Source organism: Priapulus caudatus, unplaced genomic scaffold (assembly GCF_000485595.1).
Source record: "Priapulus caudatus unplaced genomic scaffold, Priapulus_caudatus-5.0.1 Scaffold429, whole genome shotgun sequence".
NCBI classification, from domain to species: Eukaryota; Metazoa; Priapulida; class Priapulimorpha; order Priapulimorphida; family Priapulidae; genus Priapulus; species Priapulus caudatus.
The window spans coordinates 14291-36577 of record NW_014577490.1 but is presented as its reverse complement, the minus strand read 5'-3'; the positions used below and the strand labels follow the sequence as shown (position 1 = coordinate 36577).

The 22287-nt window shown below is 42.9% G+C and overlaps 1 protein-coding gene across 1 annotated transcript in view; it reads left to right on the top strand.

Moving 5' to 3' along the window:
- Window positions 1-16964, top strand: part of LOC106810296 (SID1 transmembrane family member 1-like) — a 38773-nt gene extending 21809 nt beyond the window's left edge. Inside the window, exons 4-20 of the mRNA XM_014813603.1 lie at window positions 909-1059; window positions 1932-2015; window positions 2307-2460; window positions 3011-3104; window positions 3406-3523; window positions 4051-4185; window positions 7434-7574; window positions 9846-10020; window positions 10914-11042; window positions 12541-12686; window positions 13564-13666; window positions 14084-14157; window positions 14872-14918; window positions 15480-15585; window positions 16062-16172; window positions 16440-16553; window positions 16902-16964. Of these exons, the coding sequence (XP_014669089.1) occupies window positions 909-1059; window positions 1932-2015; window positions 2307-2460; window positions 3011-3104; window positions 3406-3523; window positions 4051-4185; window positions 7434-7574; window positions 9846-10020; window positions 10914-11042; window positions 12541-12686; window positions 13564-13666; window positions 14084-14157; window positions 14872-14918; window positions 15480-15585; window positions 16062-16172; window positions 16440-16553; window positions 16902-16964 (1945 nt within the window). The remainder of the gene's footprint in view (window positions 1-908; window positions 1060-1931; window positions 2016-2306; window positions 2461-3010; window positions 3105-3405; window positions 3524-4050; window positions 4186-7433; window positions 7575-9845; window positions 10021-10913; window positions 11043-12540; window positions 12687-13563; window positions 13667-14083; window positions 14158-14871; window positions 14919-15479; window positions 15586-16061; window positions 16173-16439; window positions 16554-16901) is intronic.
- Window positions 16965-22287: the final 5323 nt, after the last annotated feature.

Genomic DNA, 22287 nt, shown 5'->3' with positions numbered 1-22287 from the left:
GAGAGAGAGAGATTTACTGCAATGCTACTGCTAAGGTTTGCCCCACGTTATTTTATTGATGTAATGACACTGGTTGTGTTTATCATGGAAAGGTTTCGTGCAATTTTCTGGGGCGTCCCTTCGTGAATTTCCTGCTGTTAGAGTGTTGTTAGGATGGTGTGGTTTCTCTCAATGATGGGGTGTGCCTTCGTGATTTTCTCGATAAAGGGACACATGGTATTTACTATGGAAAGGTTTCTCGTAATGCTGGGGCGTCCCTTCATGAATTTCCTGCTGTTAGAGTGTTGTTAGGATGGTGTGGTTTCTTTCAATGATGGGGTGTGCCTTCGTGATTTTCTTGATAAAGGGACACATGGTATTTACTATGGAAAGGTTTCTCGTAATGCTGGGACCACGTATGCCTCCGTGAATTTACTGATAATATTAGTGTTGTTACGATGGTGTGGTTTCTCTCAGTGCTTGGATGTGCCTTCGTGAATTAAGTGCTGCTGCCAGAGTGTTGTAGGAATGGCGAGGTGTGGACCAGGAGTGGTGACAGTGGAGTAGCTCTCACTGATTATATTCTCAGTGACCACTCCAAACCACTCTATAGTTGATATGTTTTCTCATAAAGTGTGCCTGAGCGCTGGAACGTCGCTAGGTCTACTCTGCAATTTTGTGCAACTTCCGAAATAATCAATTCTTTCAAACGAGAATCGCATTAATGTTGTGTCATTTGTACGCATGTTTATTTCACGTAAAACATTGATTCCCTAAGTAACTGGTCGATGAATATGAAATATTACTCGTATATTTTGTTTAAATAATTCCCGAGTTGAGAGTAAACTCGGGTGTGTATGTGTGCAGTAGGAGAACAAGAATGCTCTCTGTTGTTGTGTGCTGTCTATGTGCATGGCTTCGTGTTTCAGTATGTATGAGGAGAGGAGGCTGGACGTGTCGCCGTCCGAACCAATCTACTACGAGTTTAAGTTCCCAGACGACCCTGAAGTGCACAGTGTTACCGTAAAAGCCACTTCAAGTGACAGCCTGTGTATGGATCTGTCGATACAGAGCACAAATGTAAGGGTGTGTGGGTGTGCGTGTGTGCATGCGTGTGTTCATGAGTGTGTGGGCGTGCGTACGTGCGTTAATGCGTGTGTGCGTTCGTGCGTGCGTGTGTGTGTATGCACGTGCCTGTGTCTCTGTGTGTGTCTGTATAAAGTATATGTAGGGGTGTAGAGTGAGTGAGAGTGAAATGAGTATGTGTGTAGAGTGTATTAACGCGTGAGTGCACGGCCGTGCGTGTGTCTGCGTTAGTGTGTATAGAGTGTATGTATGTGCGTGCATGGACCCCTTGGTGTCCTAAGCGCACTGAAACCTGTGTTAGCCCTCACCTCTGTAGTACGGACATCTGTCTATAAAGGACACATCAGACATTTCTCTTGAACAACTTATATACAAGTTTTAATGTATCTGCTTCATAGAAAAGAAGCCTATATTCCTGCCAAACCTCCTGTTTGCTGTACAGACAAATCTTTCTCAGTTTTTACAGTCTTTCACAGATTTCAATTTCCTTCAAATCTGTCTTCGGACAATCAGTGTGTCTTCCCTCAATCGTTGCCGTGTGCCTGCCGCGCGCGATACGAGAAATAAGTGCTGATTTGTGTGAATGCTTGGATTTGTGAATGCAAGCAGTTGGCACAGCTCGCTCACTCTGATTACGATGAATAATGAATGCAGTGCAGTATGGACACGTGTGATTGTGAAAGGAAACTCTCAAAATCGGAAAAAAATAGTGTTATTTTAAATACGAGGGGATACTGGAGAGGCGAATGTGGCCGAGTCGAGGATGGGATGATGCGTTTTAGCGTCGCAGCGATTACGTGCCGGCGTGCGTTCTGAATTCGCCACGTGAAATACTGAGCCTTTCGTCTTTCTTGATTTGTTGCCAGTGTCCCGTGTTTGACCTTGATCGTAACGTGGAATTCACCGGTGTGTACCAGACGATGACAAAACAAGCAGCCATCACGGTTGAGGTAAATTTCCCTGTAATTAATTGTTATTTACAATAATAATAATAATAATAATAATAACGATAGCAATAATAATAATAATAATAATTTAATAATAACACCAACAAAAACAACAATTGCAATTACAATTACAGCAACAATTGCGGCAAAAGTAACGATAACGATAAGAGTATTATTAATAATCATAATAATTATAACAATAATAACGATGATGATAACGCTTGATATAACGACGAGGATGATGCAAATTAACAATGTAATGCACGTGTTAAACGAGCGTTGTCGTTGTCGCAGCGGGCGCGCTTCAAGGACAAGGCGTTCTACGTTGTCTTCGTCGTGCGAGCGACCGACTACGCGTGCACGGACATCGCCATCGTCGAACCCGCCGCCATTCACGGGTTGGGACGACTGAAGACGTTGTCCGTCATCGTCGAGCCGTCCATCAGCTGTGAGTCCTTGAGTGTCCTTGACCTCGATTTCCGTCTCAGTTTGCGAATTCCGTTAGTTTCTGATTGAATCCCTTAATTTCATGATGTTCGCTCGGGGGCAGGGATCGCTGTCGTTACGCGTTTCTTTGATGGCGCTGGCGTCTGTTAGCTGTCGCCCATTCGTGGTTCGGCGTGCGCATTTAATTTGCTACTTGGTGATCGGTTATCGTAGAGGAGGTTTGCGTAAGCGGTTGTTTGGAAGGTCGCCAGCTATTTGCGAGCTCGTAGGAGGTGGGGACGCTGCGTGGCCGTTAAAGGATTTATTTAGAAATCATTACTCAAAAACGCATAATCTGAAAAAAATGTAGCGAAATGTAGTCTCGCCTAATTAAGCGGATATATTACTGATTACAGCAACTTGAAAAACACTTCAGAATTTTTGCTGTTATAGCATAGAAAATTGGAATTGAACACGCCGTAATACCATGGCATATTTGCGAGCTCGTAGTGGGTGGGGATGCAGCCGCGGCCGTTAACACAGCTGCGTGGGATTTTTTTTCTTGCCGACAGATACCAAGTACATGATCGCGATCGGGGTCACCGTCGGCGTCTTCCTGTTCTTCTACCTGGTCGCCGCAGTTGTCGCCTTCATTCACTATCTTACGTACGTATGATGTGACTAGTAGCCCTGTGCTTAACCCCTGTCGCAAATGTAGCTCGAGTGCGTATACATGATGCGTATGAGTGTGATTGCTGTATGTAAGTGGGCATAGCAGGTGTATGGGAACTCGTTGCTCGTGGCTATTGTGGCTGTTTAGACCTCTGCAACCAACGATTGATCACGCTTGGTCGTCGATTATTTATTATTGCATTGTATATTGCATATGTATAATTATTATTACATTGCATTGTAAGTTGTGAGAGTTTGCACTAGTGTTTAAGCGAATATGTTCATGTTGCTGCAGGCAGCACCGTGGGGAGCATGAGCACTTGTCTGGCTTAGATAGCACTTCAAATCTGGAGAATCCCATAGTGAATAGAACTGAAGGCTCATCCAACTATGGCACTGTAGTACAGCAGCAGGTACGTCGGCCGTCTTTTGTCAGTAGTCACAATATCTGTTAAATTGACTACGTCACGAATTTTCTATGGTGTATATTTGTAAAAATTTTGTTACATGAATTGTTTTACAAGAAAAGTAATTACTAACGGCACTAGATGTATCCTCAAATTCTTACCTGATAACATTGTTTCTCAACTAGTTAAAAATCCAAAAAACCTGGACGATTTGATGTTATAATCCTGACATTAATTGCTTGCTATGGGCTACGTATGAGTCACGAGTGTATGTTTACATCGAACAATATAGTAAAACCCACATTAGCACTGACCTCTATAGACAGATAGAGTGAACGTCTGTCTATAAAGGACACACTTAGACATTTTCCTTGAGTGCTGTCGCGGCTAGTCAATGAAACCACCTCCACGGAACGGAAACCTGCGTCCCGAAAGTAACCGCTCCCCCCCCACCCCAACCTTTGGCATTTCTCCTTGAGTGAGTTATATAAAGGATTGTTCCATTGCAGGAGGAGGGAGGAGGAGGAGGAGGAGGAGGTGAGAAGCAGCAGCAGGGTGGCGGGGCGGCAAGCTCGAGCCCCGGCTACGACTCGGACAGCACGATAGACGAGGGAGAGATCGACATGCTGGACGATGCCGACACTGACAAGAACATCGTCCGCACGAAGGTGAGCCGGGCCGAGCTGTCGTCGCGCGCCGTAAAACATCCGAACGCCTCTCGGCCGTCCTATCACTGTTATCGCGAGGTTTTAGTGAATGGTTTTACCATGTTAAACGGTTAGTTGCTCGGCTGACTAATAACGTGCCTAATGACATAATAATAATAATAATAATAATAATAATAATATAAGAGTAATCAATAATATAAGTAAAACAGCCTACTGAAGCCAAATCATCTTTGTTAGTGAGGTATAAGTTGCAATTAAATAGTGATCAAATAATTCGGCCTATACAGGTACAAATAGTGTAGAATTAGTCATTCTTTAGCCTGGGATATTAGGGTGCTCTAAATAACCTGAGTTGGAGAGGAGAAATGACAATAGCATGCATCTATTAAGAGAGTAATAGTAGTAGTAGTAGTAATAGTCATGGCAACAGCAACAGCAGAAGTAGTAATACTAATACTAGGAGAAGCAGAAATATCACCAGTAGCAATGGCAGTAGCAGCAGCAGCAGTAGCAGTAGCAGCAGCAGTAGCAGCAGCAGCGGTGCTAAAGGCAGCAGCAGTAGCAGTGATAGAAGTAGCAGCAGCAGTATTAGGAGTAGCAGCAGCAGCAGCTGGAGGGGCCCATCATCTCTCCCACAGACCCCACTTCGCGCTAACCACTGCGTGAAGTCGGGCACGCGTCACAACGAGTTTTCCCGAGGCATATCGACATTGGTGCGATCATTAGGCTAACGATGCCGTGTCTTCGCACGATGCCTTTGTACCACTAGGGGGCGCCGAGATCAGTCGTGTGCCGTGTCATCTTAGGTTGCACCACCCGATAATACCCCCACTCCTCCCGATAAGGCACTATAGAGTACCGAAGTGATGACGTCACGGTGGCATGACAACGAACCTACTGGTTCTACACAATCATATGCTCTGGTAACATTAACTGCGTGTCGTGTTTTGTACCCGATTGTAACCATCATTCTGAGAGTCATTATTGCAGTTTTTATAGATTTCCAAAGGATGGAAGTGAAAAAAAAAAAAAATAAGCAAATTTTTTTTTTCTTATTCATTAAATATTGTAAGATCGACTTGCTACCGATGCTTTACCGCTGTCTGCAGCGCACACACTCGTGTTTTACGTACGCACAACATTTTCACGCAGTTAATGTTATGGAGCCAGTGGCTTGTGTAGAACCAGCCCCCGTAGGTTGTCTTGCCAACGTGACGTCACACTTCGGTACTCTATACCGTACCTGTACTCATCCCAGACTAAAGTAAGATTAGAGTTACCCGCGATTGCACACGTGCCGGTTCTAACTCTCTAACTGCATCTAACGGTGACAGCGGACGGCCGTGCATCCATCCGGAGACTACACGTCGGAGACAGCGGCACCGCTGCTGTTTGCGACACTGCGTTGAGCCGTTGACAATTGATTGCTCTCTCGGGGCGTTAGTTCATATATCACTCGCGCGCAAGTGAGTGAGTTAGCTCACCCCCGCGAATCGGATCTTCGATGCGCGTTCCTCTGTCTCGCGAGAATTCCGAATTCAATCGCGGATGCGCGCCTCGGGGGTGCTTGCAATTAGCGGCCGAGATCCTGGTCGACGTATACTCCCTCGTTAATGCCGAGATTCCACGTTTCTTTTCATGGGTCGCGCGTAATGTAGATGCAGGAAGAGCGCTCGAAGGTTGGTCCGTCTCTCGCACATCGTAGCCGCTGTCGTCGCCGTCGTTGTCGTTCACGGCATGGCAGCGGTGGCGGCCGCGTCTGCTTAGAGTAGCACTGATTTATTTTGCTCTGCTGTCGTTCGTAGTGACTGCAACACGTGTGATCCGACTTGGTTTTACATTTTCTGTTTCGATTGCGTATTCGTTTACGTTTTTTACTAACTACTTTTACGAGCGAATTCGACTCGTGCACTTGTTTTGTTGTGACTACCTATGTAGGTAGTTGTATATATATATATATATTGTAGAGTATGTTCTGTGTACTTGATAGTGGTGTTGTTACTGCATCTCACCGACCGAGCACACGGTTTCTGTGTCGTCTAGTTGATGTGTAATATAATAGTCGAGTGGTTCCCATTCGACAGCAAATATCTGATGCAAGTTGGATAGCGAATATATGTATATTTTTTTCATGTGTCGTATCATATAACATCATGTCACTTCACGTCATGGCACAAAACGCCGTGCCATGCGACACCCCCCCTCTCCCCTCTGCGCTACATCACATATACTGTCGTCCTCATCATTGTAATCATGTTACAGCATGTCACATCATTTTATATCTTACATAATATATGATTCTATGTAGATAAATGTAATTTAAAATTGACGTAGTGAAGTGCATGAGCGTACTCATCCATGTATCATAAATTGATGTCGTCTTTGCTGTCAAGTCAAGTTTTCGCAAAGATGCTAAAACGTGTAGGAACTGCGGATGTAATAAAAGCTGCCCTGTACACGAAGCCCTTGGGCTAGACATGTTTCAGAGTTTAGGAAGATTTTTGACCGAGTTTAGATTGCTGAACGGTAGTACGACACATACTGTATATTATAGTAATATGCTGGTGTGGTATGTAACAGCACACCTTAGGCAAACACATTAATATTTATAAATTACAAAAAAAAACGAAAACACAACTCATCTGACGCATCACACTTGCTTGGGTCCAGCATCGGCCACGTTAGTTTGTCTTCAGCACCAATTGGTCACATTGTGCACACGCTTCGTAAAAAGAACTCTGTTTTCGTGGTTTTCAAATTTCAGAATTGCAGATAAGAGATTGTGAACCAGTAATGAGAGATAAACTGCTTTTGTCAGAATGCACCACTTATCTAATAAAAAATCACCTGGTTACGTATTAAAATAAATTAAATTACAATCACGGTTGAACAGTATTGCAAAACAGTAGGGAGCTGGCTTAATTGTAAAGGCTGGTGCATTTTACTACAAAAGTGCTACACAGCACTTACAAAAGCTGTTGATTTACTATCACAAAACTGGCGAGGCCTGGCAAAAGCTGTTTTTATCCCAAAAGTTTTTAATAGTCCCGACAAAAACTGCTTTTATTGGAAAAGTTTACGAGCTCTTGCAAAATCTGCTTTTATTGGAAAAGTTGGCGAGTTCTTGCAAAATCTGATTTTATTGCAAAAGTAAGGCGAGCTCTTGCAATAGCTGCTTTTGTCACGTGAGCGGTTGATACAGCGCGTCATTGCTGATCGTTGGTGCCGACCTCCTTGTTATGTTGCAGACCTTCCTCTACGTTGCCGACCTGGCGCGCAAGGACAGGCGAGTGCTGACCAAGAAATACAAGCTCTACCATTGGCATCTGATCACCATCTCCATCTTTTACTCTCTGCCCGTTGTTCAACTGGTGATCACGTACCAGGAGGTGAGCCATTTGTATACATGAACTGCATGCATTGCAGCGGGTGTTCTTAACCTGTGGTCCAAGGACCCCTTTGGGGTCCGTGAACAAGGCGCATGCTAAATTTTGTGTATATATGCTCATGTGCATTTTTAGCTCACCTTGACATCGTCAAGCTGAGCTATTGCCATGGGTCGTCGTCCGTCGTACGTCCGTCCGTCCGTCCTTTTGTCAACATTTGGCTACGGTCAACGATAACTGAGGAACCGTTTGACCCACATGTTTGAAATTGGGTATAGTTGTTACTGCTATGCTCCCATATTGAACGTCCTATTTTGGAGCACGCCAGTCGACGTACTTTCGAGCCACGGCAATTTTTTGGCAAAAATGGGAATTGCCATTAGTCAGTTCAGGTTCAACGGATTTTGCTCATTTTTGGTATGTGAATGAATAAGGGCTAGGGGTTTTGATATTTAAAAAAAAATTATGCAAATTAGGTCGATTTTGGCAATTATATAGCATATTATATAGACACGCAGATAACAAACAGTCTGTGGTGTCACACTCGTCTGGTTCGTTTTACAAGATTTCATTGACAATATCTTATACAAAATTGGTATTTCCTCTCCACCCTGCCGATAAAACGTCTATATTAGATTAAAGTTTTACAAAACATGTCGGAACGCAGCATAACCTATTTATTTCGAACGCCATCGCTAAGAAACATCAAAGCGGGTATAGCGCCATCTACCGTCACAAATTGTGATTCATTTTGGTTTATAAATTATTATTGCAATATACAGATGGCAACCGTGTGCTACCGCCTAGAAAAAATCATACGAAGTAAACACTTCCATGCAACCAATTAATCTTTGATAAAAGTTGTGTTATGGGCAGGGAAACACCATTGTCACATGGTATATAGCAGCTACGTGGAATAAGCGTATCCTCTCAATCGTACACGTTACACATTGGGAGCTCCGCTTTTAGGCAGTGCCTAAATCTGAATATTATAAAAACGTTAAATGGCGATCATTTAGGTGTAACGCCATCACTCGCCCACATCTCAGACTTTCACATCTCAAACATTTATTTTCACATAAAAAATTACACATAATTATCAAGAGTATATAATGGGCATTCTCCCATATATACTCTTCGTTTCTATAATGTACGTCGATGGTTGCTCAATTAAAACTGACTTCTTCTCACTCACTCATTTGTGTCCTTTTTGTGGTGAGCTACAGTGTCATTGACACTTTCATTCTGTGGAGGGGTCTGTAGCTTTTACCCTATTCTCAAAGGGGTCCATGACTCAAAAAGGTTAAGAACCACTGCATTACAGGGTTCAGCTAGTGATCATGTACCAGGAGGTAAGTCATTCGTCTGGTATTCCTGGACTGCATGCATTACAGGCTGCTGTTCCATGTGAGGCGTACCTACACTGCTGTAACCAGGTGTCAGTATAGCTAACAGACGTGAAAATGTGTATACTGTACTAACCTACGGAATATTGACAATCATCAGTAGTTAGTAGGTATGCAGATTTCAACGTGGTTATAGCTTGTGAAATGTTACAATCATCACTAGCTAGTAGCTATGAAGATTTAAATGTTGTACTAGGTTACGGAATATTGACAACCGTCAGTAGCTAGCGGGTATGAATATTTTAACGTGATACTAACTTGCGAAATGTTTGGCAGCCATCACTAGCTAGTGGGCACTGGGCATGCATATTTTAACGTGGTTATAAAAAATGATAAAATTTTCTTTTTAATGTCCGTTTTCCATTTCGGGGTTGGACAGATTTATTCCACGACGCCTTCTACGACACGTTATATCTTGAGAAATATTGACAACCATCAGTAGCTAGCGGGTATAAAGATTTCAACGTCGTCATAGCTTTTGCAATGTTGACAACCATCAGTAGATGGTAGCTATGGAGATTTTTAGCTTGCGTAACATTGACACGTCATCGCCACAGGCATCCTGGACAGACAAGGTCATGTGTTTAATCGTGCTCGGCATACCAGACCACCAGAGGGCGCCAAAGTGTCGCATCAGAGCGTCTTCCCGCCCCCGGATCTCTCTTGGGGGGGGGAGGAGGGGTCGAGGTCGCCGCGTGTCGTCTGCTAGCTGTTAACAGTAATGTCGGCTGCCTCCCTCGTCGACAGCCGATTGCCGCGTGTCGTCTGCATGAACGCCTGTATCCCGAGCGTGTCCTCAACCGAACACATCGTTTCACGGCACGGCGTCGCCCGTTGCCTCGTTAATTAATAAATTAATTGGCTTCAGGTCCTGCACGTGACGGGTAACGAGGACATCTGCTACTACAACTTCCTGTGCGCGCATCCGCTGGGAGTGCTGAGCGCGTTCAACAACGTCTTCAGCAACGCCGGCTACGTCATGCTGGGCCTGCTCTTCCTCGGACTGATCTATCGCAGGTTCGTATCGCCCGCCGCCCACTGCTGCGACTGCTGCTGCTGCTGCTGATGCTGCTGCTGCTGCTGGTGGTGGTGGTGGTGGTGGTTTTGGCGGCGGCGGCGGTGGTGGTGCTGCTGGCGCGCCAAACATCCCATTTTCTGGCAGCATTCATGTTTTGGCCCCCCGGCCCTTGATTTTGGGGCAGCGGTGTCAGCGCGTGCTGCTGTGTGCTGTGTTGTGGTTGTGCTGCTGCTGCTGCCTGCTGCTGCCCGCTGCCCTTACTGATTGATGATGGTTGTGTGCGTGGGTGCGTGTAGATCGGTCGTGTTGTTTTGTCGTTGCTGCTAAGCTGTTTCTTTTTTGGTAAAGAGTGGTTTTCTTTCGCTGCTTGGTGAGTAGGTTTGACTGCTGGTCGGGGTTGTCCCGGTTGGTTTTGTCGGTTTGGTGGTAGCTGATAGTGCTGCTGGTGGTGGTGCGTCCTCTTGGCACGCATGCTTTCTATATTTGAAAAACACCGACCAAAAATTCATGCGCCCACGGGGGCGCTCGCGCGGCCCGCGAACAAAAAAAATATTCCCAAGCTTGGCCATGCGGCGGCAGCCGGCAGCGGTCGCAGCGGCTGCTGCTGCTGTGTGGTTGTTGCTGCTGCCTTGCTTGCTGCTGTCTGATTGATGATGATGGGTGTGTCGGTGCTGGTGCGTTGCTGTGGGTGCTGCTGGATGATGGTTGTGTATGGGTTGGTGGTGGTGGTCAGGTTTGAGAATTCGGCTCCAAGGCCCCGGCCCAGACCGGCCAGCGGTTGCTGCTGGTTGGTGGTTCAGATGCTGCTGCTGCTGCTCGCCTCCCGATGGTCCGGTTTGGTTAGTCCTTGTAGCCTGCTCAGGTGGTGCTGTGCCTAGTTCCTTGCTGTTGCTGCTGCTGGCGGTTGCTGTGTTGCAGCTCATAGAAGCTGCCTGCGCTACTGCTTGCCCATCGTCTCGCTGCCTGCTTCGCTTGCCGACGAACTGCCGCCACATGAACCCCCTACACCCAGTTACAAGCACGCGATTGCTTCCGACGAGCTGCCAGGTGACGTGCTTGCCTACCAGCAGCGCCGGTGCAGCGTACACGGTCGGGCTGTGTGAGCTTGCCCGCTGCCCTGTGCGATCCACAGCACTTCCGGTCTCTTCTACGCGCATGAGGCATCGCTCTCATCATGGGAGGGACCTGCCCTCAGCTGGTGCCTACGACGTCCTCGCCCTCCAGACCTACAGCAACTTCAGTGTTGTGGAGTGAGCAAAGATGTTAACTATTACCATCTTATTTATATAATATATAATAATATATATGAATAATATCATTATATATATAATATAGTATATATATATATATATATATATATATATATATAAAGGAAAGATATATAATAATAATATAGAGATGTATTATTTATAGAGAGATATATATATAAGATATTTAGAGGAAAGATATATAATTATCTAAAGGGACAGTAGCTCTAGTATATTTACATAGACAATACAACTGACTTACTGCTATTAAACAAATCGCTCTATACCCACCATGTTATTTTGTCACCAGATACTAGATTAATATTTACACATCAACGCATTACGAAATTTGAACGCGCCGCCATGACCACTCCGCGACCGTCAGCTGTTCCACGCCTTGAATAGTTGGTATTTGCGCACTTGTAGTCATTTTGCAGGGTAAATGAACGAGGGACTAATCCACAAAAAAAGAATGCAATTATATTGATACACATAAAGGCCTATGTTAACGACGCGATATTCATTTTTAGTGGACCCAAATTTATCCATAAATTATAACTGAAACTGATATGTAGCTTCGATAGATATTACAATCTTTTAGCTCTTTAAAATTTGACCTAAACAACATAAAGAAATACCCTCGCGTCTGTAGCCTTGGTGTCGGACACTATGGTTTCTCGCCGCACACTTCTCAGATCGTGCGCTCTGAAGTGACCGCCACCGTCATTTCTAATCAAACTGTAGTCGGTTAGTTCTTAAAACATTTTTTAATAAATATAATGTTCTAAAATAGCGCACCCATTGAAACCATGACACCTTTTTACTGCGTAGCGCAATTCATAACCTAAATTAGCTCGAAAACCCTACCCCTAGTTCCTAGCAGCTTACGTTTCCTCGTTGAATAATAATATATATGTGTGTGTACAAACTGTACATGTATGTGCATGCGCGAGAAGCGGAGAGATTCGTTTGCATAGTAGGTGTGGTTGGTGTAAGCGCCCTGTCGGTCTTCGACGATTTTTTTTTGAATTATTTTTTTTGGTATTACTGTAGTTTGTGTTTATGTTAGTGCCAACAAGTTTCGACTGTATGTTATGTTTGTGTGCGTGCGTGAGTGTGTGCATGCATGTCTGCATATGTATGCATGTATGTATGTACTACTACCCTCACTGTACATTTTCACATTAAACCCTTCCCCGCTGTGTATTTCTATGCCCACCGTCCTCCGTTGTACGCGATGCGCATTGTGCGTCTGTTTGCACTGCGCGAGTCGTAAAACGTGCGTGCGCGCGCGGGGCGTTTTGCAGACACCTCGTTCATGTACATAATCGCCGGACTGTGCATGCTGAAGATCTACCAGAGTCGCCACCCCGACATCAACGCCAACGCCTACGCCGCATTCGCAGCGTTTGCAGTCATCATCTTCCTCGCAGTTCTTGGAGTCGTAAGTATACCTCCCTCCGCTCCGTCCTCCGCCGCCGCGGGCAGAGCCCTCCTTTATAGTGTTGATTTACTCTGCGGGGCTGTATATGGAAATTACGTGCATCGCGGGAGTGTAGGAATCGGTAATGATTTCGGTGTCGGCGTCGGGGAATAAGCATCGGTGCGTGTACGGGGGTGGTACGGTGCGCGCTGTAAACGGGATAGTGATGCCGTAAATGGATTTGAAATTTTTGTTGCCGTAATTGCGTGATTGCGTTGTTGCGTCGTTTTGTCTGTGTGCGGGTGCCGGTGGGTTGCACCCTGAGGCTTGAAATGACCATAAACTTGTGGAAAACAGTGAAGAGCAAAGAGTGCAAAACATTTTTTGATGGCCAGTTGTGATTCTCGACGTGATTCACGTTAAAAAATTTTATACTATCAACTTAGCGTTGTAGTAAATCTTTCCTAAATCCTCACAATTGTATTCAACAAATCACAAGTACGACCATTGGCCTGCCTGATAAGTGAGTTTTAGTACTTTACATAACAAAGCCTAAATAAGAAATCCCTTAAATTTATAGTGCACACTGGGAAAAGTCATTTAGGTTAATTATATCATAATTAAGTTTTACGTAAGTTTTTAAATATTAATTGTATTACGTAATGTTCCATCAGGGATATCCTGAGGCCCATTATCAAAACAAAATTAGCCCTGAGATTAGTCTTAACATTTACTTTTTTAACAGACCGTTGACAAACACATGGTAAAGCTACGAGTTTTAAGAGGTCTGGTCTACGAGAAAAATTTAACGATAAGACACGTTAAGACTAATTTTTGTTTCTGTGACCTGTACTAGTGAGTTGTGGTGTGATTACAACACGTGTAATTCGTTGTGCAGGTCTACAGCAAGGTGTGGTTCTGGGCTTTGTTCTTCATCGTGCACGTCATGGCCATGCTGGGACTATCCACACAGATCTACTACATGGGACGCTGGAAGCTCGGTGAGTCATGCATCCATAATTAGATTTATGTGATTTTTTTGCAATTTACGTGTTTCCCATTAGGCAGTCATGATTGAGTAATAGCTAGCCAGCTAGTTAGTCAGATGATGTTTCTGTTGCTTGTAATAATAGTGTTTTTCCTTTTGCGTGTTGCAGTCTGTCGACCGGTGCGGCCCGTTTGAATATAAAATATAAAGCCACAATAATAGAAAACACCCTGTTCATGGAATCTTTAATGATGAGCAACACTAAAAATCGAAGTGCGCTTTGTATATTGATTTTTTTCACGATCAAGATTCTTACGACAGTAGCTGTGTCCATGCCTGGGTCTGTGTCTATGTCTTTCCACGTGTGTCTGTGTCCATGTCTATGTCCATGTGCCAATCAGTAATGCGTATGCGTGGCGCACCGTTTCAGACACTGGAATCTTCCAGCGAGTCTACCTTCAGCTGAAGAACGAAATGCAGACGCCATCTCGCCCGATGTACATGGTACGTCTCGCCACGCCTCGCGATTGCCTCTGCGTGAATCGACCCCCACGTCCTCTAGCAGCGACTAGGGGTCGGACGATTCATCAGTATATCGACATATCATGATATAAGCCACGGCGATATGCATATAGATACGTTTGACTATTCGCGATACGCGTATCGATACTCTACTGAATATAATCCATTGTGAATGTAATCCATTGATATAATCCATAACATATATCATTTTGTAGCATAGGTTTATCGGAAAACAAAAGAAGCTTGATTTGATTTTCAGTACATTCCACAAAGCACTCCACGATACTGATTTGTAAGCATTCATGTGATTGCCCAAGTACAGGTTAAGTGTGTAATTCGCTAGGTATAGATTCCACTGAAAGTGTCACGATATATCGTATCGTGATACGGATCGTATCGTGAGCTACCCATATCGTCCCACCCCTAGCAGCAATCGCTCGGCTAGCGCGTTACTCAGCTAATACAATGACGAATTGCGTGCGTGACTACATCTGTAGTTTGAGTGGCGTTTACGACCGATGGAATAACAATTGTGGCGCAAACGTTTCCGGGGGTGGTGGTGGTGCGTGTGTGTGTGTGTGGTGGGGGGGAGGGGTGACAATTGATTTATGCGTATCCATGACGATACGACTGCTAGTAAAGTAAGCTGGGGAAGCGCCGCAAAGGTTTGGTAATCATCGGTGGATTGTGTTGCAGGATCGTATGGTGCTGCTCATCGTTGGATGTCTCATCAATCTTTCATTGTGAGTAATTTTCGCTCGCGTGTGAGCTCGGCGTAGGGCCAGCTGTGCCTATAACTCACCGACGCCTTACTTTATTGCTAGAATAGAGCTTGTTAGGTGATGGCAAAATTATGTTAGACATGTATTGCGTGTTTGTTTTTAGGCATGCCATATCGATATATATCGACATAAAAATGGTGTTAATTATGGCAGTGTAAATATGAGAAATCAATTTAAACATTTTTCTTGTAGTTGAAAGCCTATATGCAAATTTTATAAATGAGTTAGCTATATATATATATATATATATATATATACATGGGTGTGTAATTTATTTTTATTTTTTAAATAGAAAAAAAAAATTTAAATTCACTAAAGGAACTGTGTTAATTGTACTGTAAAAATCTTATACCCGTTGCAACCCTACTGTGTACCCTAGAATTCTGAATTAGTTCAGGACTATAGAATTTGCCATCCTCTACAAATACATCTAACTAGCAGATTTTAAACAATCAGTGCAGTAATTATCTAAAATAAAGATAGTGAGGAGAATTGCTAAAGGTGCTCTTGTGTTTATTTCAGGGCTCTATATGGTGTCTTGACACGTCCCAAGGACTTTGACTCGTATTTGTTGTCGATATTTATTGTCAACCTTCTTATGTATGTGCTCTTCTACATCATCATGAAGGTAAGATTTTCCACCGAAAGACATAGTTGTATGTAAGTGTGATTGTGTGATTTCGTGTGTGTGTTATGCAGGGGTAGAAATTAACTTTTGAACAAGGGAGTCCCCTACCCTCAAAAAGAGGGAGTCCGCAGCAAAATGAGGGAGTCCGCAGTCTGAAGTTCAAAATTAATGATATTAACAATAACGCATGTGCTTATTTTGAGAATTCATGCAGTTGCACGTCTGCCAAATTTTCTTTGGACATTAGCTGAACAAATACAGTAATTCTGCGAGGCCGTGCTATGGAACGAACTAGTTAGTATGGCAGAATTTTCAGGGAGTCACACGGACTCCTGCATATGTCAAATCAGGGATTCCGACAGTAAATCGGGGAGTATTTGACGCCGGACTCCCGTTAATTTCGCACTTTGGTTATGTATTTCATACGTGGTATTGTTGAGAATATTCACTAACACACGGTGTATATTTAATTTCAGTTGCGGTCAGGCGAAAGAATTCTAAAATTGGCTCTCTTCTTCATATGCTTGGCGACAATAGTGTGGGGCTGTGCTCTTTACTTCTTCCTGTCAAAACTGTCTACCTGGGAGGTAAGATCATATCAGACTTTCAAGCTGTTGTTGTTTTCAAACACAAGGCAAAATGTACACACACACAAAATGTAACGTAAAATTAATTAAACTTTGCTCTGATATGTTTGCTCACAATCTTGCTAAAGTATATTTATTTGACATTTGACAAGGTATACGTGTGTAGCATACATTTATATATCGCACAGCGCCTTCCACTGATCCCCCACACCCATTTCACGCATGCACTTAATAAATCTGCGAGCCACCTGTGTTTTACCTCTGCAGCTTACAGCGGCCAAGTCGAGGGAAGGGAACCGCGACTGCATGATTCTGGAATTCTACGACGAACACGACGTCTGGCACTTCCTGTCTGCCACAAGCATGTTCTTCTCTTTCATGGTAGGTGGCGTTGAAGGCGAAAATGTTTGCCATGGTCAGTTTCGTCAAGTAATTTTGTTTTTATACGCGTATCATCGAGGCGTATGTGATGTATGGTATGTATATCAATGTTGCGTGACTGGTAGCAATGTGTGAGCTTTCTGCATTGAATGCAAAAAAGGTCATCAATATTTATGTGTTATGTTAAGGCTAAGGTTTTGCTGATGGAATGTGTTGCCTATATTTCAAATATTCAGTTTGGATTCTTTAACTGTATCACTTGTTATACTATGTGCTTTTACCTATAATTCTGTTCCTCACATTGGCTGACAATCGATTGAATTAATAAAGAGTGTTTCTACATTTCAGATCCTCTTGACTTTAGACGATGATCTTTTGGAAACACCGCGAGACAAGATTCCAGTCTTTTAAGTGGGTTGGTTTATCTAAGTCTGGATCTTCAGGATTCAAAATATTACTTTGACACTACACATAGTGTAAACTACATATAATGTAACTATATACAGTGTAATTATACACAGTGTAAGTACATACAGTGTAATTATACACAGTGTAAGTACATACAGTGTAACTACATACAGTGTAAACTACACATAGTGTAACTACATACAGTGTAAACTACACATAGTGTAACTACATACAGTGTAAACTACACATAGTCATAGTGTAACTACATACAGTGTAAACTACACATAGTGTAACTACATACAGTGTAAACTACACATAGTGTAACTACATACAGTGTAAACTACACACAGTGTAACTACATACAGTGTACGCTACAGAAAGGACTAAGCTACAGGCAGTGTAATGAATCCAACTGTCGTCTACTACGAGTCCATATATAGCAAATTCTGTGCTAGTGCAATTTTAATGTGTAATATGTTGTAAATGATTTGCCAGAGCCCACTGCCAAGTGACAGCGTACGTGTCGTTAAGTGGCCTCGGTAGTAGTTGTGCTTTTACTTGGTTGCTCATCCCATACACATTCCCTGTGCTGGAGATATATGTATTTTAAATTACACCAGCAACACAAGCATAATCATTGTACAGTCGCGAAGGAAGTATACTCAGATGCTACATAGCTGTGAGGCTCAGCTACTAGGTGAAAGTGGCCAGCTAAATTTCGTGTTGAATGTATCGTTTGTGTGCTTGATGACTGTAGGTGATGTGGTTTGCATATGCCATCCGGTGAATGGACAGTAGCACCTAGACAAAATGCGTTCACGCTAAGCAAAGCAGACAACTGTTAGGCAAGTCGGTGTTTAAACAAACGCATTTCTGTGCGTTCCTGTTGCCGTGAGGTCGAACGTGAGAAGATTTCGTGAGTCTAAACGAAGTCAAGGGAGTCACTCCAGGTGGCGCTACGTGCCTGCTTGGCCCCGTGAACCTCAAGCCATGTTTTTGACGTACGCTCTGCTCAATGGCTTTTGATTTCACCTGAAGATATCGAGAGATTTGCGCAGTGCGTCGTTGGTGTCATTGCAAGCTTGTCGATTTCTGCCCGGTCGGAGAGGCCGGAGTTGGAACGTGGGGGAAGCGTGCTAGCAGGTCGTTAGTAACCGATGCAGTCATATTCAAAACAGGTCTTCCATGTAGCCGTGTTGCCATCTCTTACCGCTCTGTTCCAAGTCAACCTTTGTAATGTACGTGTGTCGTAGTGGTTAACGTGAGATGGGTCCTGCTGCTAGGATGAGTGGTTAACAACAGAGCTTGCTAATAGTAGGACTATGCCCTTGTAAAACATGCGAATCAATGTGGCTCTGCTGAACACAACGTGTGTGTGTAAGTTTTCTCTTGGACTCCACACACAGCGAATATATGTATATAGTTATATATATATATATATATATATATATATATATGCAGCTTAAGGTGCAGTGGGAATGTAACACGTATCAAAACCTGTTCTGTACCTGTTATTGGTGGCTTCATAACTACCAATAATATACCGTTTCAACTACATATCTATAGACTGTGCGGCGACGTGCGTCAGCGCCTGGCCCGTGCAATATTGCCTGCCTGCTGCTCGTATTAAACTATTTGTCATCGATATCTAGATATATATATATATATATATATATATATATATATATATATATATATATATATATATAGTTGATTACAGCACTTGATGTCATTGCATCGTACTCTCTATTACGTATATTCTGAAAACAAATCCTAATATATAATATATAAATATAGATATAATTATGTCCACATAAAAATTTATGTGGCAGTGTGATATATATTTGTGCAATATTGTCTGTCGTGTTATTCAAATGTGTGCTTTTAAATGCCGGGGAACGCTATTTCGCACAAATATGTCAAAATCTCTTCTTCATGTTTTATTTACTAAAGATTTAGGGGGGCTAAAGCGGAGAAGCATTTCCCTTAAAATCTGGTTCTTTGTAAAATTTAATTTTCTTGTAAAGCCTGGGTTTTGCCATCAAGTGAGCCCTGCGGGTTACATCCCGCGCAGAAGATTATGTTGTTTCTTATCTCCAGTAAATGATGGAGTATTCTTATTGTTATGCGACTGCCTGAAATTCAGTTTTATGAAGATGGCCGAGCCCACGATTTTAAGCCCCCGCTACACCATAACCTGCGACCACCGGCCTGGTGTGCTAACATTATTCATAGTTATCCTGTATATACACACGTATATCGGATGTCTAGGGCATTACTCTAATATTAGCATAACACATATAGCTGTGTAGAAACTAGCTCCACCAGTGTAACCCCTTCTATCCCGCTGCAGAAACCTGTGACGGAAGCGGAGGGCGGCTACAATGGTAGAACTATGTAGACCACTAAGCTGTATATAATGAATGGAGGATGGGGTGTAATAACTGGTTATTATATATACTGCTCAGTGAACGAGAGCTTTAAGAAAATATAGCAGTTAAAACGCGCCGTCTATATGCAGTTTTCGTCGTGAACTCGTGTATCTCATTGTGCCTTCTGCCGGAGAGCTCTATGTTGTGTGCTACTATAGTAGGTTAGTGTGATGCTTGATGCGATGTGTTGTCTGCGAATATAGAGTTTAGAGAGCTGTTTAACATGCCTTTAGCCGTTCTAGAGCTTATTCGGAATCTTTTAATGTTGACTGTTCACTATTTGCTGATTGCTTCCATTTTCGGCGTTAATAGTGCGTATAAGGATATCGTTCGTTCCACGAGAGTGGGCAGAAAGACGAGCCGAGTGGCTAGCTGTTAAGATGTAATAGCACGGAACGTGTGTGCTGATGTATACGTGTTTCTATGACAACGCCGTGAATGCAGTGGTTCCCGCTTTATCTGGACAGGCCGGGAAGCATGAAAAATGTCCCGATTAAACGGTGGTCCCGTTTAAGCGGTGAACACGACAACGCGCGCAAGGATTGTTCTTTTAAAACATGTCGTTTAAGCGGTGCGACCGTTTATCCGAGGCCCGATAAAGTGGGCACCACTGTATACCTATATATATATGTTCGTGGTACATGTATTAGTATATTTTCGTTTGCCAGTTTGTTCACTCGAGTTCGTGTGCGATTCTGGAGAAGGGCGTCGATGTCAGTGATGCAAAGGACGAGTAAATGCAAAGGTGACTCGTGCGTGTTCACTTCACTTTATATTTAGTGAATGTTTGTAGAAATATTGTGGCCGGTTTTTAGCGAGCGTGGTGCAGTCTTCTGCTCGCCACATACCTCGTTGTTTGTTTGTTTTGATTTCTGTTGCTTTATTTTACAGTGTAACCATTTGATTTGGTCAAATCCAAATTGTGATATGTTTGTTTCGTGTTGTCTCTCGTGTTATGCGCCGTGATATGTTTTAATTTCTTTGGCGAACAGTCGGAGTATGTGTGCGTGTGTGGGTGTTCTTAAATCAAATTCGTATATATTTGTGATCTTCTATTTATTATATCAAATAAGTATAGATAATTATCAGTCGAGGCTTCAACTGATTATTGTGATACTACTTCTATTATGAAGTTATTTTTCTCCTTAATAGGTAATAGCGGTCTAAAATACGCCGCTAATGTATTGGAGGATTTACTCATTCCAGCCAGAAAACTCCCACTTATCATTCAAATATATTCGAATAAGGAATGTATATAGTATACGGTGGCTGATTTTGGCATGTAATATCGGAAAACGTCATATCAGTGTTACGTTATCAGAGCTACAGCACGAGAACATTAATTGAATTCAAGTGATTGCTGAAGGATAATAGAAAGTAGTTGTTATGCAAATCAGAATGGTGTTTCTTTAATCATAATGAGATATTCCCTGCATACATATGTACGTACGTACATACATACATACATACATATGCGCGCACCCTTGAACATGAACACTTTGACGTGTTTTCTATTAAAGTTAATAGTGATGTCAGAGAGTATGAAAAATAACCGGAAAGTCCTCTTTAAAATGGCATTTTGTTATTATTAGTTTTAAAAGAGCAAATACTGATTGCAGTAGCTTGGTATAAATAACAAGTCTGAATCTTGCTCACGTGACAATAATAAAATTTTAAATCAGACTATGTATAGTGGTATTTATCTTACGTGACATATGCAGCTGCATGTCCAGCCGATTAATGAAATAGTATTTACTTGAAACTATGCGTTTAATTCAGAGAGCGCATTGCCGGCAGCAGTTTGACGTGAAAGATCTCTGAATCTGAATCTTTCGCTAGTCGTACCATAATTACCTGTAACATAGCGGTAGATCAGTGTTAGCACGTGTCCAATTATGAAATTGAAATTGTGACATTTAACAGCGAGAGTAAATATATTACGGGTCACAGTAGCATGACAAGAAAAAATGCCTATGATGTCCCCTGCCCACGTATCACTAATAAGCTTGAAATCGGTCACATATGGTGCCCACAAAAGTGTTAATTATTTTTCAATGACATTTCAAGGACGCTTTTTTTTTAAGGACAATCTGTGACAAGTAGTTTTAGCTTTTTAGAGTCATATATACTTTAGATTTATATATAAAGTAAAAATAGTCGTTTTACACGAGTGCCGACAGCAGATTAAACAGCCGCTACAGCTCGCCGATTACCGACGTACACAATAGTCGTTTCATATTGTCATTCACGTAGATTCATGTCATAGTCCTGTAACAATATGTAAAGCTTTGATGTAACATGTATCACCCAGAACTACATATCACACAATGTACTGTATCACTCAGAAATGTTATTATTTTTACTGCTCAACACTATTTCATTTATCAGATTTTTTCTCCATGAAAAAGACTGCCTTCAGTACTATCCGGGTACCCTGGATCTGGCGTGCTCTACACTGAGACTGTCTCAATGTAGAGCAAGCCAGACCCAGGGTACCCGGATGTCTTCAGTACATGACTGTATTTGTAGTTGAATTACATGCAATAAAGATTTAATAATAATAATAAATAGTAGCCGGTTCTTTATGCTGACCTTTCATCTGCTGTGTCAGGCAGTAACATCAACAGTGAATAAAAGTAATCACTTATTCTTTACTCCCTCTCGCGGATGGCATCGCCCACGGCGTCAAGAACACGGTGAAAAATTTGCCAACCGAATGGCCTTAATTCAGCTTAAATTTACCCCCCCCCCCGAGGCACAAAATGAGAATTTACGCCTATACTACACGCGCACGCGTGCGTGCAACCATACCCGCGTTTGCACGTCCGTTAGTGTGTGTGTGTGTGTGTGTGTGTGTGTGTGTGTGTGTGTGTGTGTGTGTGTGTGTGTGTGTG